This window comes from Acinonyx jubatus, chromosome E4 (genome assembly GCF_027475565.1).
Source record: "Acinonyx jubatus isolate Ajub_Pintada_27869175 chromosome E4, VMU_Ajub_asm_v1.0, whole genome shotgun sequence".
Taxonomy (NCBI): domain Eukaryota; kingdom Metazoa; phylum Chordata; class Mammalia; order Carnivora; family Felidae; genus Acinonyx; species Acinonyx jubatus.
This window is the reverse complement of record NC_069395.1, coordinates 56848370-56865777: the sequence shown is the minus strand read 5'-3', so window position 1 is coordinate 56865777 and position 17408 is coordinate 56848370. Positions and strand designations below refer to the sequence as shown.

At 40.3% G+C, this 17408-nt stretch overlaps 1 protein-coding gene across 2 annotated transcripts in view; it reads right to left on the bottom strand.

Annotated features, from left to right (window-relative positions):
• Nucleotides 1–17408, bottom strand: part of NME7 (NME/NM23 family member 7) — a 255908-nt gene that overhangs the window by 53598 nt on the left and 184902 nt on the right. Inside the window, exon 11 of one of the 2 annotated variants that reach the window (XM_015062301.3) lies at nt 2219–2326. In XM_015062301.3, coding sequence (XP_014917787.2) covers nt 2219–2326 — 108 coding nt within the window. Of the gene's footprint in view, nt 1–2209; nt 2327–17408 lie in introns of those variants that run through there. The other variant, XM_053209845.1, reaches the window with a different exon arrangement.

Sequence of the window (17408 nt, the reverse complement as noted above, 5' to 3'; positions counted from 1 at the left end):
CTAGGAGAACATCCCTTGGTTCTGTCAGCAGTCTTTGTTCCATTTTGCTGATAAAAGTGAGACATGGAAAGAAAAAGGGACTTATCCAAGGTTACATCAAGTATGAATCACCAGGCTGCTGCAGCTACTTCTGGTTTTTGATGAATTCTCTAAACCACACTGTTATTAACACAATGAAATCTCCCAAGCAGTTAAGTTAGAAAGAATTTAGTCATTTAGTAAATGGCTTTGTAATAAATAAGTTTCATAAATTTCATAAAATAATACATTCCATAATTTAATAATATTTCAATTTCACTGAACAGTCTGTACTCAAACCTAGTCTATGGGTCCTAAACTCTCAGAAGGTAAAAGGACTATTTATAAAGTTGGTGAAAATTTTAAATAAACATGGCATACCCTGGGTAATTATAAAATGAAGTTTGTTACATTTTTATATTTCACAAGTATGTCAAAATTTCGTACCGGGGTGCATAATTTAGATAAGAATACATTACCATGTAATCACATGTTTATCACATTAACATCTTGGATTATAGCAAAAAACCTTAATGGAGTTAACAAAGTCACTCTCGATAGCAACAAAAACAAAAACAGATGAGAATAAATTTAATATGCCACGTCAAGACCCCTATGAAAAAGCACCCTATTGCTTGCATAAAAGAAGAGGCATACACAGTTGGAGACTCACAAGTATAGATAAGTGACTTCCACATTAATTTATAAGCATAATGTTAGTCAAGGTCCCGCTTACATCCTGGGGGAGTAGGGTAAAGTTCCTGTGGAGGAATAAACTTAAAAGAATAAAGCAAGAAAATTTTTTCAAAGTATCAAGTACAATAATAAAAACAGTACTTTGTTGGCCCAGGCCAATTGAAAAAGACAGAAAAGTTCAGAAACAGGCACAGATGTGTATAAGCCTTTAATAAATGAGAAGTAACAGTGAAGGCATGGAAGGATTTAACGATGTTGTGACAGCTGACTAGTCCGCACCCGACACCATACGTCAAGTTCCAGGTGGACTGAACATTTCAATGTAAGAAAATGAAAACAAAATGTGGAGGAAGACTTTCTCTTTGTATGACTTGAGAGGCAAAAAAAAAAAAAAAAAAAGACTGATAAATTTGACATAAAACATAATACTCTCTAAACTAAATATGTTTTGAGGGTGTCAATCGTTTTCTGTCATTGATGCTATAATCACTTCGGTTTATCATGTGTCTTTTCATTTCATTTCAGTTCCTTTTGACATACAAAAGCGTTAAAACTGCAAAATGAAATTTCAATTGTTTTTTAAAGTTTATTTGCTGTTGGCCTAGAAATGACTTTTTAAAAACCCAACCAGACTAATATTCACTAATATTTTCTTATAATTTTTCATTGTTTTCTATTTTATGTTAATTACACAGATGAGAGGTCAACATATGGCTCTGTCCTATAGGAGCGGTTTGATTTAAGAATGTTACTACTTAACTTCTGTGTCTCAATTTATTTTACTGAAAAAATGGACATAATAGTAATAACCTATTGAAGTTCCTTTGGAGAGTAAAATAATTAATTTATACAAAGTGTTTATCTATCATGCTAGATGGAACCCAGCATATAGTCAGTAAATGGTAACTATTACTTTTAATATTATTGCACTGCATATTTGACTTCTTAATTTCCTTACATGTTTTTATGACCAGAAACTTAAGGTAATGGTATTTTTACCTGATTTTAAAACACATTTCACATTATCTAATGAATCCTGTAGCTTTTCTTTCTTTTTTTAATGTTTGTTTATTTTTGGCGCTGGAGAGGCAGAGAGAGAGGGGGACAGAAGAAGACCCAAAGCCAGCTCTGTGCTGACAGCACAGAGCCCGATGCGGGGCTCAAACCCAGGAACCGTGAGATCATGCCCTGAGCCAAAGTCGGACACTTAACTAACTGAGCCACCCAGGCGCCCCATAGCTTTTCGTTTTTTAAAATTATTGTTAAATATATACATTAAAATATTGCCATCTACGTAATATATGCCAATCACAAAAATACGTTAATTCTTTGAGTTACACACAGCATCTTACAATTTGGTCATTTAAAGTTTCAGTCTGAAGTCATCAGATGGCCAAGTAATAGTATATAATCCAAGAATATTAAAAGATCTCTTACACACGCCAGAACTGCTGAAATTACAAGTTTGAAATACAAATATGATGTTTACCTTTCTTTATCTTACCTCTAACAGGCCATCCTCTGGTAGATCAGTACAGTGGACAGCGTTCTGGATCTTAGTTTTACCAAAGATTGCTCTGAGCGTTCCAGGGCGTAAATGCCGGGCAATTTCCTATTAAATACATATTCACATATAGATTAAAGTCAGTCATACAGTGTTAATAAGAAAAACACCAGCTACAGGAAACACTTGAATTATTTGTTTACGAAATACATGTATACATTGATGGCACTGATTTTTCCTGGAAACAGCACGAATGCATGAAACTTTGAGCGATGAAAAATTTCAGTTCATCCACTAGGCTTTTTCTGTGGCCTGTTGTAAAGTCGAGAGGGCAATAATAATCACATCTTTTTTATCAACAGATTATGGGAATCACATAAAATATGAACCTAGTTGATTACTGTGAAAGACTTGTATCCTAACAACTTGATTTAAAATGAATTAGTTTGTATGGATTTCAAAAGATTTTTCAAAATGTTACAGTTGTATCAGCTTTAGTACTAGCTCATATGAGGCGGAAAATGGTTACAAATAACTCCAAATTGAGGGTCAAAGAAACAAGAGGTTAAAAAAAAAAGAAAGATGTGGGAGTATTCATGACCTGCTTATTAGTCTTTTTTTATTCTAAGTGAAGCACTTCCAAAACTTCAATTTTAATTCTGACATCTACTTACAAAAATGGTATTTAATATATATGAAAATTTTTGATAAATGAAACAAATACCTGTGTACCCACTATTTAGGTGAATTAAAATAAAGCAGCAACTTTGAAGTCCCCTGTGTGGGACTTTATCCTGACTCCACCTATCCCATCCCTACGTCTACCCAGAGGTGCCCGTTACTCTCAATTTTATTTAAAGATTCCCTTGTTTAGTTTTCAAAACACTGTTTTTCAGATTTATCCATGTTGTTATAGTCATAATTTGTTTTTATTACTATATAAATCCAGTGTATGACTGAGCATATTTTATTCCGTTTCCTGTTGAGGGACATTGAACTAATTTCTTCTCTTTCCCCCTTTCCTTCTCCACTCCTTGCTTTTGACACACACACACACATACACACACACACACACACACACACAAATTCTGCTACAAGCATTCTTGTACATAGTACAGTGTATACGTACAAGAGTTTTGTCTGCACATGCATATTCAATTATACTAAGTACTGTCAAACCATTTTCTTAAGTGGTTGTAATAATTTGCCCTCAACCATCAATGCATAATAATTCCCGTTATCCACATAAAATCCAACATTTCATACTGGCTGACTCTTTAATTTTGCCATACTGGTGGGTGTTAAATGGTGTCTCATTGTATTCTTACAGTTCACATTTCTGTAATTACTAGAGAAGTTTAGTGTCCTTTCATATACATCCCCTTTTGTAAAATGCTTATTCTTGTCTTTTCTCCATTTTTCTACTAGGCTTTTCTTGTTCTTTTTGATTATGATTCTTAATATATTCTGACTTCTATTTTTTTTGTCACTTTTTACGATGCATGTATCTTTTTCCAGGATGAAGCTTGTCTTTGGGTTTTCTTTAGTATGTCTTTTGTTGATGAACAGAAATACTAAATTTTAATGAAATTCAATTTATCAATCTTTTCATTTATGATTTGTGCTGTTTCTGAAGGAATTATTCCCTGCTCTAGGAACATAAGGATACTCTTCTCTATTGTCCTCAAAATCTTTAGATTTTGCCTTCCAAATAAAATTCTTGATCCACCTAGAATTGACTTTGGCTATCATCTGAGGGGGACATCCATTTCCATTTTTCCCTTATGGGCATTTAATTACCCCAGCACCATATATTGAATAGTTTTCCTCTTTCCTTACCAATCTCCAGTGATGACTGTTATGATATGATTTCCGTGTAGGTATGAGTCTATTTATTAGTTTGCTGTTTGGTTCCATTGGACGTTTTGTCTATTCATGTATCTACATTATACTGTCTTAATTATTATAGCTTTATAGTAAATCTTCAACTGGTAGGGAAAGTCCTCCGTAGTTCGGTTTTGAATGCATTAAGTTTGGAATGCCTATTAGATATCCAAGTGAAGTTTTCAAATACATGGTTGGGTATGAGTGTACTTTTCAGAGGAGTCTTTTAAACTGCAAATAACAATTTGGGGGTCCACGGCATTGTTAAGACATTTGAAGGTATCAGTTGGGTAAGATTGTGAAGGCAGTGAGATGACACATCGGGGCACCATATCATTGGAAAACCAGGAGACAAGGAGAGATGAGCAAAGGAGATGGAGAAAAAACAACCAGCAGGTAAGGCGAGTTACAAAAGGGTCCTCTCCTAGAAGGCAGTGAAGAAAAATGTCAAGGACAGAGAGTCCTCAACAGTGCCCAATGTTGCTGAGAAGTCAAGCAGGGTAAAGACTCAGGACTGAACACTAGATCTATCAATATGGAGTCACGGATATCCTTGACAGGAGTGGTTCCAGAGGCCTGCAGATGAGCAAAACACTGATTAATGTGGTTTCCAGAGAAAAGGGGAGTAGAGCTGGGAAAAGTGAATACAGGCAAGTATTCTGAGGAATTTTGCTAAAAGGGGAGAAGAGAAATGGAGCAGTGAATGGAAAAAAGTGGTATGAAGAGAGGTTTTTCTGGGGGAGAGGGTGAATTTTAAATTGGGAGAAATAACAGCACGTTTAAATGAGATACCACCTCACTCCTGTCAGAATGGCTAACATCAACAACTCAGGCAACAACAGATGTTGGCAAGGATGCAGAGAAAGAGGATCTCTTTTGCACTGCTGGTGGGAATGCAAGCTGGTACAGCCACTCTGGAAAACTGTATGGAGGTTCCTCAAAAAATTAAAAATAGAACTACCCTATGACCCAGCAATTGCACTACTACGCATTTATCCAAGGGATACAGGTGTGCTGTTTCAAAGGGGCACATGCACCCCAATGTTTATAGCAGCACTGTCAATAATAGCCAAAGTATGGAAAGAGCCCAAATGTCCATCAATGGATGAATGGATAAAGAAGATGTGGTGTGTGTGTGTGTGTGTATGCGTGCGCGTGCGCGCACACACACACACACACACACACACACTGGAGTACTACTCGGCAATCAAAAAGAATGAAATCTTGCCATTTGCAACTATGTGGATGGAACTAGAGGGTATTATGCAAAGTGAAATTAGAGAAAGACAAATATCATAGGACTTCACTCATATGAGGAACTTAAGATACAAAACAGATGAACATGAGGGAAGGGAAGCAAAAATAATACAAAAACAGGGAGGGGGACAAAACATAAAGTCTCTTAAATATAGAGAACAGAGGGTTACTGGAGGGCTTGTGGGAGGGGGATGGGCTAAATGGGCCAGGGGCACTAAGGAATCTACTTCTGAAGTTATTGTTGCACTATATGTTAACCTGGATGTAAATGAAAAAATTAAAAAATAACAAATAGCACATTTACACGCTGATACGAACAATCCAACAAAGGGAAGCAGGAGGGAGACAAAGCAGGAAGGAGAAGCAGGAAATGCTGGAGTAATGGAATCGAGTGCAGGAGTAGGGGAGCTGGCCTTATCTAGGCCAAGCAGCATCCAGCCTGAGCAACAAGACCAAATACAGAGCCTGACGCAGGTAAGTGGTTCTGTGCAGCGGTGGGAACCTATTGAAGTTATTTTTAATTTTTATTGAGACATAATTTACATAGATAACATGTATCGGTTTAAGTTTCTTTATTTGAGAGAGCGTGCATGCATGTACACGTACATGATAGTGAGTGGGGGAGGGGCAGAGAGAGGGGGAGAGAGACTCTCAAGCAGGCTCTGTGCAGTGCCCCACATGGGGCTCCATCCCATGAACCGTAAGATCGTGACCTGAGCCGAAATCAAGAGTCAGTTGCCTAACTGACTGAGCCACCCAGGCGCCCCAACACGTATTGGTTTTAAGCGTAACTGCCCCATGAATTTTGTCAAATGGATAAACTCAGTAATCACCCCCCTAAACAAACTATGGAACATGTCTAAAGTTCCCTCCAGAAGTTTTCTTTTGACTGATTCTCTTGTGCGGTGGAAAGGGCAGCAAGACTGTCATCAGCTGAGGGGAAGGCCGGGGAGGAGGTCTGGGGATGTCAGGAGAGAAAAGAAGGTTTGGAATACATTTTAAGAGCAAGAAAGTGAATGAACCGGGAAAGTATAATGTGACTGCCGAGCAGCACTGAGGAACCCCGTCAGGCCCTTTGTTAGTGAGGTTAGGTGAGCAGTCATGAACGCAGAGGGAGATCTTTCAGGATAGCTGTGTTCTTCTCCAGGCACACTCAGCATCTGGTCGAAAGCTGAATTTAACGAAGGGCGGGGCTTTGCCAAAAGAAAACAGCAAAACAAGAGAGGAGTAAGGGGGGTTGAAGGTGCATTCAAGGTAGTGATGATAATAATATTGGACAACACACATTACACTGAGTAAGAAAGTGAGGGCCTGGGGCTGGAGGGGTGAGAGACAACGAAAAGGTAGATCCATGGATTGGAGCTCCTGGTGGGAGGATTATTAAAATCGGCGTGAGAAGAAGTGAGCTGGAAAGTTAAGAGATGAGATACTCGAAATTACTGGAAGTGAGCAGAGAGGGTGTGTTCGTTCACAACCCTTTTGGCATTTGCCGGGTGTAATCTGAAACTGGCCCCGGTAGTCAGAGGGCAGGGAGAAACTGAAGAAAGAGGTCAGTAGCGGCAGTTTTAACAAGCAAGAGGAACTTGGGTGGCAGCAAGATGAAGGGATCCCTGTACCTGCCAGCCACATCTTAACCTTAATTGGGTTGAGTCACATATACTGTGCGGGTGTCCTCAACTCCGTATCACTAGCGTAAGGCTGCGTCCTTGGAGCAGCCACTGGTGGGGAGCAAGGCAAGCAGAACCCACATTCCAAGGACAGGGAATGGGGGCGGGGGGCCTCTGATCGACTGGGTCGACTGACAGTCACGTCTTTCCAATGACCTTCTCCAGTGGGGTCACAGTGATTTATAATGACCAGTTTTAAGGTGTCACCACGGCTAAGGTCACACGGAAGGCAAGAATACTAAAGAAAGGAGGGTCACAGACTGAAAGACCAAAGTACTCAACGGACCACCTCTATGGAGATGGAAGTCACCAAGGGCGATGGCGGCTGTAGCTTAGGATGCAAACATGCTGGGCAGTATTCACATCTGAGTCCATCTCACTTGAGCACATTTTAAAGGTTTGCATTTATTTACTTAAGTCTTCCTTCCAAGGTTGTATCAAATGTCAGTTACCAATGACTGAATTTAAGAAAAACATTTTGATAAACTAGAAAATAAGGATAGCTCTATGTTTCATTTCAAATTCATTACATTCATTCTGTCCCCCGTAAATTTCCTGGCACGTCAGCACCCGGTATTGGACATCTTCTCTGCTTATGCGGTGGTAAGCTGCCATTCTGTGAAATAAGATGTACTTTGTGAAACTGTGAAGGTCACTACTTATTTTCCTTTTTTTATAATTTTGTTTAGGAAGAAACACTTGGAAGGGGCTCCATTTGAGTAAACTGTTTCGTAAGAACTTGTTCTGTACCTACTTTAGTTGGTACACACCATTTTCATTAAAATATTACTTTCATATAAGTGACTGCTGTATGCACAGCACCTGAATTCTGAAGAGGTGTGGGGGGGGGGGCGCATGTGTGTTGGTGGTTGGGGGACGGTTGTTAATCACATTGTACTGTGGTGAGAGAATGTGGTCTTTTTGGTTTTCCTTTGAAGGAATTCGTTGGGATTTTCTTTGCACCCTGATACGTAGTTAATTTTCGTCAATGTCTCAAGGGTGGCTGAAGAGAATACTGCACAGGTTGCATTCTCTGGCAAAACCAACTCTGAGGAAACCAACTCCGAGGTGTGCATGCAGGAAGTCTATTGGGAGGTGGCCTCAGCATCCACACTTGTGGGCAAGTGAGGAACACGGGAGTGGGAAGAGGGAGAAGTTGAACTTCAATGAGTAACACCGGCAGCCTTAGATAACCCCACAGTGAGCCCCGGAGCTGCGATGACCCTTCAGAGTCAACCTGAATTGTAGCAAACAGGTGAGGCCTTGATCTCTCCAAACTGACACACCACTGGATACAGGCCACTCCACGGAAGGGGCTATGACCTTAGGCAAGGTGACTTTCTTCAGCAGAGGGCAATATGGGAAATAATTATGGAATTACTGTCAGCAGCCAACACACAGCTGGGGAATGGGCACTTCAGTCCGGAAGCTGAGGGGTGGGGGCGGATATGAGCAGCCCTCTGTAGTATCTACTACTTACATGCGTACAAACACACACACACACACACACACACACACACACACACACACACGACGCACGGTGTAGACACGGCATCTATGACAAATACGGTGCTGCAGACAATTGCAATCTGATTACCATCCTTTTTAGGTAATGAGTTTCTTCTCCTTTCTGGGAGGTTTTGCATTCTCTTTATCAAGGCAATGGTCGTTTACCCGTCATTCTGCTCCACGCTCCACAGTCCAATTCAGTACATCAGCTTCTATTTCTTCTACTGTTTTCTCTCCTCCATTTCATCTCTTCTTTCCTTTGGCTATTTCTATGCAATAAATGTTGAGACTTCTGGTTCAATCCTCCCTCTCTCTCTTCTTGTATACCTTCCATCTGTCTTTTTGTACTATATTCTGGGGGAATTCCTCTGTTTGATCTGTCACCTGACTAATTTGTTTTTAAACTGGGTCCATGGTGTCACCCTACTGACTTGCTATTTTTTTCAATTTCAAAAATTGTGTTTAAGGCTTTCACTATCTATAATTATTTTTTTATAGATCCAATATTCCTTAGGTCTTTCTGAGGATACTGCCTCCTCTTATGTAAAGACTCCTTGTTAGGCCTGTTACTTTGGTTTCCTTAGGCACTGGCTCTGTGGGTTGCACCTGGTGTCTTCCTTACGGCACCGGTTAACTTCGAATGAATTGCAATCCCGGGCTCTCCGTCTTCCTGTTTGGAAATTTCTGTTTACCTGTCATGGATGCCAGAGGCATGCCGACAGGTGGGGCGTGCTGGCTGCTGTCCCTACAGAAGTGGGGCTTCCCATTTGTCCTCGGTGTGATACTAGCTGCCCATCTACTACTCTGCCTCTAACTAAAGCTCCAGATTCACTGCCCTGGGCTGCGGCTAAAAGCATCACCTGCCTTCTGCCCAGGTGAGCGGCTCGCCACGCAGCCTCCCCACCCATCACCCTGCCCATGGCCTCCCGTCCCTCCTGACACGGAGGCCACGGTGTCTGACATGCAGCATAGCCAGAGCCCCTGTCTTCTCTGAGCAGTCCTCTCCTGCATGCTGTGGAGTGCGGCTGTCCTTCCCCGTCCAAACCTGTCTGCTTTTTACCTTTCAAAGTGAATGGTCTGCTAATGATAGGCATTCTTTCTTGTTTCCAGCATTGCTGGAGAGTTACTCTTCAGAATAAAAGATAAGACAAAACGATGCGAAATACAATCTATCTCCAACCATTCCTGAGGCCGGGAAGAGCAGGGGATTATCTGCCACGTTAATGCCCACTTATCCTGCAGACAGTCTCTATTTCCCCAAGCCCATTAAGCCACCTTCAATTCGCTGTTCATGTTGCTCTCATTTTGCATCTAAAATGCAAATATTATCATGCTACTCACCTGTAATGGCCTAATGCCCAAGCCCCTTTAGTGCGGCATTCAAGGTCCTCGACATTCTGCCTAAACCTACCTTTGAGGCCTCGCTCACACCTTCCCTGAAAGCTTCAATCCCACCAGCACCTTTTCCTCTACAAAACTAACTTGAATTCCTCCCAGAGTAATCTTCCCTTTCCCACCATTTCAAGAGGAACTTCATGGTCCTAGTACGAGCCCTCTGACTTGCATTTTATGTATTTTTGTGTGTGCCTATTTTTAGTAAGTTCCCATTAGACTCTCAACATTTAACATAATATAAAACTTCCTCGATATTCTGTGTCTTATTTATAAACACCCAGTGAATGCTTGCTAAATACCTGTTGACTGACATAAAATGACAACATCTCTATTCAGGGAGCCGGGATGGAGAAGTAACAGAGGGCAACAGCTGTGGGGGGATGACTCTGGATTTGAATTTTGCCTTTGTCACTCACTAGTTGTGTGACCCTGCCGTGTTACTCAACCTCTCTGCGCCTGCTTCAAAGTTCTCATTTGTAAAACAGGGAAAGAAATGGAACTTAACTACAGGGTTGCGGTGAGAACGGAAGGAAGAACTACCCGTGTTTCGAAAAGTGTCTGTCACAGTCAATAGATAATGGCCATTGGTTTTATTAGCAGGACTTCAGAATTGAAAGGAAATGGGAGGAGACACTTCCTAAAGAGACCGAAACGGGGGATACTTTGATATGCGTCAAAGCCAGTCCAACCAAATATTCAAGTACCTTTTAATAAATATATAACGTCTCTCAAGATTTTTAATGATAATTTTAGAAGGTAAAAGTTTAAATAATCAAGTAATAAGAACTTAGATTAGACAATAATCTTAGATCTTAAGATCTAAGAACTTAGATTAGACAATAATCTATAAATAAACCACAGAAAGTCTTTTTACTGGTACAATATATCGTGCCAGTAAATGATAATGGCGAAGCATAAAGCTGTAGAACACGTATTTTCTTCATAGTTTGCTTTCACTTTTCACTAAAATTGAGGCTTTCATTTGATCTGTTTTTGAAAAAGTATTGATACCTTGATTTTAGTTTTGATTACTATAAAATTTCATATATGTCTGTAGAAGTAAAAAATACTGAAATACTGAAAGTGAAAGCCCAGAAGAATCCTCCACAGATCCTTATCCCCCTCTACTTCCTGGCAGATTTTCCCTACTTGTTCCTAACAGATTCATGCTGTCCCGTTCCTCGTACACTACGGTGAAAACCAGCCCACCAAACCCCCGTCTGAAGAAGCGGAAATGAATATCAGGTACATAAAAGCAACAAGAGGTACCAACACGCAATTTACATATCCTAAATAACTGTTTAAAGTTACTGCAGTTTTAGCAAGTGACGGGTTATGCTGAGCAAATGAGACTCTTGAAAAGCCCCACATTTACTCGCATTTAGAAGGTCGGCAGTCTTTCAAACTCTACCAAACTCCTGGCAGATCTGTCTGCCACCACAACCTGGCCTGCTGAGCTCCATCAAGTCAAATGCTCCCCATACACGGCTCCCCATAAGGACTAAAAATTCCGCTCTGGTAATCCTGCGGGGGAGGGGGGGGAGCGGGGGGGGGGGGGCGGTGCCAGAAGAATTCTGGCTTAAGGAATGACCTCTAAATCTAAGACATGGAAACAATGCACTAAGTAGAATGGTGACTAGCTAAATACTGAAAACAAATGAGAGAAGATTGATGTAATTATTCTTTTATTGTGTGCATTGTAAATATTGTTTATTGAATTATAAGTCAGACTCATAAAATAAGTCTGGACAAAGAAAAACTGCTTCCACAGAAAGCCACACTGTTTCTGTTCTCTACAACAGGACAGAGATATGCAAGAGTGAAAATGACCTTCCACTTAAGAGGTGAACGGGGAAGAGATTTGTGCAATTTACTGATTATAGAGCCTTTGAGAACGACAACTTAATGATCAGCTATGGAATATATTCATATAATGAGTGGCACATGGTGGAAAAGCACACCTGGTCATTGGTCTAATTTTGAAAAAATTCTAAGTAAAAGAAAAAAGTCTTCTATGAACTATAGGGTAACCATGTTAGCAGTGATATAGACAAATGGATGCACATTAAAAGAGGAAGGAGCATAGGTCTTGGCAAACCTCAAATAGCTGAGAAGCAAAACAGAAAATCAATATACATTGCCCTCATTTTATAGACAATAAGGGTAATAGAACTTTCAAAGGCCAATGAAGCAGCCACCATATTGAAAGCAGAAAATATTCGTGCTTTTAGCCAACAAGTCCTATCATGTTAAAAAGTACATGCTTAGTTCTCTCCTTGACTCCTCTGGTACTTCAAAAACACCCCACCAAATCTGACCCTCAAACGCTTTTCCATTTGCATGAAACTTGATATTAACTTTACAGTTTTATATTCCTGGGACATGAGCAATACGAGACTAATTCACAACTAAAACATGATAATGGAACATTGGAGGACTTAGAAGTAGGAGAAGGAACCAGAGAGGAGATCCAAAGGCTACTTTTTGCAAATCTAGGATCCTTCTAGAACCTATGCACAGGACTCAAAAAGAGTAACTGCAAAATTAAATTCAACTACTTATGTATTAGTCTCACTGAGTGAGCCGTCAGAGAATTCACAGTAAATACACTCATCTCATTAGCTTTGGAAACCACGTGATTTGCTTAAATATGAGGAATCATTAAGACATGTGGCTTGGGAACCCATCCATGAAAGGCTTCACATCTCACTTTTCATTAGGCAGAAATTAGATGTAATCGAAATTTATAGGACCTGAAGAGGGTGATAATTAAACGGGACTTCAGGTAAAACATTTAGACAATTCAATCTTGTCTTTTGCACTAGGCTTCAACAGACCACATGCCATACTCATCACGGCCTCTTACTGAGCTGTTTGCTACCTTACCAACAATAGGCACTGGCTGATACACGTGCTATTTCTAAATAAAAAATGATGATCCTTTTGTTCTCTTTTCAAATAGTTGGGCATATCTCTTAGTCACTTTTAGGTAAATTACTTCATATTTTAGCAAAACCCACATGGACACATTTACATTACGTCTGTGAACATATACACGTTAGTATAGAGGAAAACGACATAACTTTCTGGTAAATATTTTCCTATATTCTGGCTTTCCTAAATGCTGCATTTAGGAGACGTAACCTTTGAAGTGGAGTCACATTACTACTGAGAAACTTGAAAGGCATCCTCAGTCGCTCCCCACAGTCTACCCCATCCTGATAAAATAGAGAATTGTGACACAATCTTCTTTGACTCTCCTAAAAAAACTTAGAGCTCAATACCTGGAAACTCCCCTAAAGGGACAAAACAATGAAATAGCTGGGACCCATTCTTGACACCTCTATCACCCAATTTATTACAAAGTCCTGTCAATAAAATGCTGAAATATAGTCCACATCAGTCTATTTCTCTGTTCCTCCACTCTGCCACCATATTCTCTTGCCTAGACTATTGATTTTAGATTTCACTCTTCCTGGTTTATGCAGTCTCCTAGATCCTACATATATGCTACACAAAGCAATCATAAGTGAGGCTATACAATGCAAATTGAATTATACCATTTCCCTACCTGAGATGCTTCTCTTAAGAGAAAAGCTAAAATTCTAACACGCTTTAGAAAAGCCTACATGATCGGATTCCTGCTTACTTCTCCACCTGCACTTGAAGTAATCTAGTCACTTCCACCTCTTCCAGTTTTCAAAGCCACAAGGCCCTTTCCTAGCTCAAACGTGAAAACACAAACTTTCTCTTTGAATATTCTGGCTCCGAAGTTTTTCTCCCTCTTCACAAGAAGTTCATGGACCTTACAAATGGTTCAGAATAAGCAACATAAATAAGATCGGGCAGATTCTATAGCCTGGCTCTCTCAACTCTTCACTCTATCCTCCTTCTAGATGGAGGCTAGAAATATAAAAAACTACATTCTCTAGGCGCCCTCTTGGCTAGAGTCCTTCATGTAAATTATGTCCTACCAATGAGATCTGGAAGGCAGAACTGAAACAGGCCGTCTACCTGCTGGTGTTGCTACTGGAAGTTCGGGGGGGACACACAAGGGTCTGGAGGCAGTTGTGGTGGCCAGACTGAGTGCCTAAGTCACCAGATTCCGTGACAGTCAGTGCAGGCGGCAGCAGTGGAGGCAGCAGCAGCAACTTCTGGCTTAGAGGCAGGTACGGTGACCTTGAAATCAAGTTCCAATGGTCTAACAAACTCAGTATAGGTGTGTTTCAAATTATAAAACAGGAAAGTTTATAAAATTTCACATTATATTATATATGTCATATATTAGAGTAGCAACATAAATTTCAGCAGTTAGTGGAAATATCTTGGTGTTTTAAAGGCCCAGTAGGTTCAGCGCACCAGACTCAGCTGAATGATAACGCCCCTCAAATGTCTAAAAGTGTCTGGCCAAGTTGGAGGCACCCAACAGTAGATACAGTCATCACCTTCGTAATATTATAAATAAACTCCTAAAATTACAGCTAACAATGAATCACTTACGTTGTACTTTCATTTTTAAAAAGACATAACATTTCATATGTACCTCACAATCCCCTGTTGCGTTGATAATGCAGACCATTTTCACCTTTTATAGGTGTGGATAACCTGGTTCTACGGACAGTCTTAGACTTCCTGTCAAGCACCGAAGAAAGACTGTATACAAAGATCAACCACTTTGGGCAGACTCTTAATTTCCTAAGCTGCCCAAGGCCTGCTTACGATTCCCTTTAACGTTGCCATGGGTCTACCCCTACAATTCACTCTCTCACCTTGTTTAGACCACAGTGGTCTCCCAACAGGCCAGTTGCCTCCACCATCAAAAACTGACTCTAGTGATTTGTTTCCACATCTGTTTCACTCTTGCATCTATAAATGCCTTAAGGACAAGGACTACGATGGTTGTATATCCAACACACAGAGAATGCTCATGAAAGATTCACTGAGTTAACAGTAGTGATGATTTAGTGCAGGAGTGAATAAATGAAGGAAATGACTACATGTTCAAATATATACACTTCATTAATCTGGTTAATTAGCCAGTAGAAAAACTAGACCTCTTGGTTACTAATAATCCAGTGGGCTTTTGGGTATATTACACCCTTTAGATACGCCTGTTTTAAGGAACCCTGCAGCAAATCCTTTTGAAATGAAAGTAACCACTCCTTAATTTATCTGTTTTGCGAACTGATGGGTTTGTAGATCAGATTTGCTCAAACTAGGCCACACCTGTCCCAGAATGGAATCAAGAACTCTCAGCACTAATCCCACAGCTCTGCGAGTGACTTCTTCCGTGACCGTGATTGAGGATGACACTGCTGTTTCATCACAGATACAGGACACCACAAGGTGAATATGAGATGGGAGCCATCCGCCAGAGTGGCATTAGGCGTAGAAGCATGCTCACAAGTGAATTTCCAGTCGGTATATTAAGACACCCTAAATTTCCGGAAGGGCTACTTTATCTTCTGGTGAATATCCACAATGTACCAAAGGACCAAATCACCCTAAACATTAGAGCTCACATTATAGTTAATCATCTTTCAGCTTATTTGAACTTCTCTATTACTGCTATTGCTCTAGAATGGAATAAATCACATTCTCACATAGGATCTTGAGGCAAGAGCCTCGTTTAGAAAGCAAATAATAAACTGTTCACCATAGTTACAATGCCATCATTATTTTCCGGATTGTTTTTTTTTTCACAAGTACTCATTTGTGCACAAAATACATTGAATTTTTCTATGAATGAGAATACCCGATAAATCAGAATGCCCCTTTACTTAGATAATTCAGATTAGTGTTGTTGCTCTCAGAAGTATCTTGTATTCTTTCCCCAAGTCTTTATTGTAAAAAGGTAATTTTAGATTTTTTCTCATCTTTAGTCTTTAACAGTAACAGCTTTTTTTTTTATACGAGTTTGTTTTTTAATGTTTATTTTTGAGAGAGAGAGAGAGAGAGAGGAGACAGACAGAGAGACAGAGTGCAAGTGGGGGAAGGAAGAAAGAGAGGGAGACACAGAATCCGAAGTAGGGTCCAAGCTCTGAGCTGTCAACACAGAGCCCGACGCAGGGCTCGAACCCACAAGCTGTGAGATCATGACCTGAGCTGAAGTCAGACGCTTAACCGACTGAGTCACCCAAGTGTCCCAAATGGTTAACAGCTTTTTTGAAAAGAAAAACTTTTCTTTGGGATTTATATTCTAAGAGGTAACTTTAATCCCCTGAAATTCACTTTCTCCGTAGCAGATTCGTAAACTATCATCTTAGAATACAAAATTTACATAGAAAAAAATAATTCCATTTCCTCATTCTCTTCCAGACTATCTGATCTCTCCTTTTCTCTGCCAAAGCAATGCTTGGAATGCCTTATAGAAATCTGACTTTCTCTTCTATTGCTGGAATAAAACAATTCTTTTTCTTTCTTTCTTTTTTTTAAATTTATTTTGAAGAGAGACAGAGAGGAAGAAAGAGAAAGAGAAAGGGAAAGGGCAAGGGAAACAGAAAGAGAATGAGAAAGACAAAGAGAGAGAGAGAGAGCCAAAAGAGCAGGGTAACAGGGGAGGGGCAGAGAGAGGGGGAGAAAGAATCCCAATCAGGCTCCACCCTCAGCACAGGCCACCACATGGGGTCAATCTCACAAACCACGAGATCATTACCAGAGTTGAAATCAAGAGTCAGAGGCTCGGGCACCTGGATGGCTCAGCTGGTTGAGTGTCCGACTTCTTTGACTCAGGTCATGACCTCATGGTTCGTGGGTTCTAGCCCCATGTCAGGCTCTGTGCTGACAGCTCAGAGCCTGGAGCCTGCTTTGAATTCTGTGTGTGTCTCTCTCTCTGCCCCTCCCCTGTTCATGCTTTCTCTCTGTCTCTCTCTCTAAAATAAATAAAAATTAATAAAATTTTTAAACACATTAAAAAAACATCTTCCTTCATTCCTGGTGGTATCACTACCCTCCCAAGTGTTCAGGCTAGCGAATTTCAAACGATTTCTAACAATTTCATTCATTCCACACAACCAGTTAGTCATTACCTAATTTGCTAATCTCATTTGTTAATTTCCCCCTCCATTTATTCAATGAGTATTGATACCTATAATATGTGAGGTACTGGGGCCAGAGGTAAGGAAATAAAGTTTAACTGAACATTTCTATTCTAAGAAGTCACAGTCTTACAAGACGTCAAGTAAATAAACAGCTAGCGACGTTCTAGGAATTGTTTAACAAAGAGCTGTCCAAAACCAAAACATAAACCATAAACTGATTTGTATTGTTTGCTCATTTCCGTGGTGTAAATACTCCTGCCATGACAGAATGTGAAGATGGGAAGTGGTGCTAACAAGGGGATCTTGTGAGCTGGTGCGAGCTGACCCAGCATGCCACTGTGAAAACCCTCACGAGGTGACCAAAGCTCTACTGGAGACACAACGCAAAGTGCTCTGGGAGCACAAGGATCTTCACAGGATCTTTTAGGTTCTGTGAAC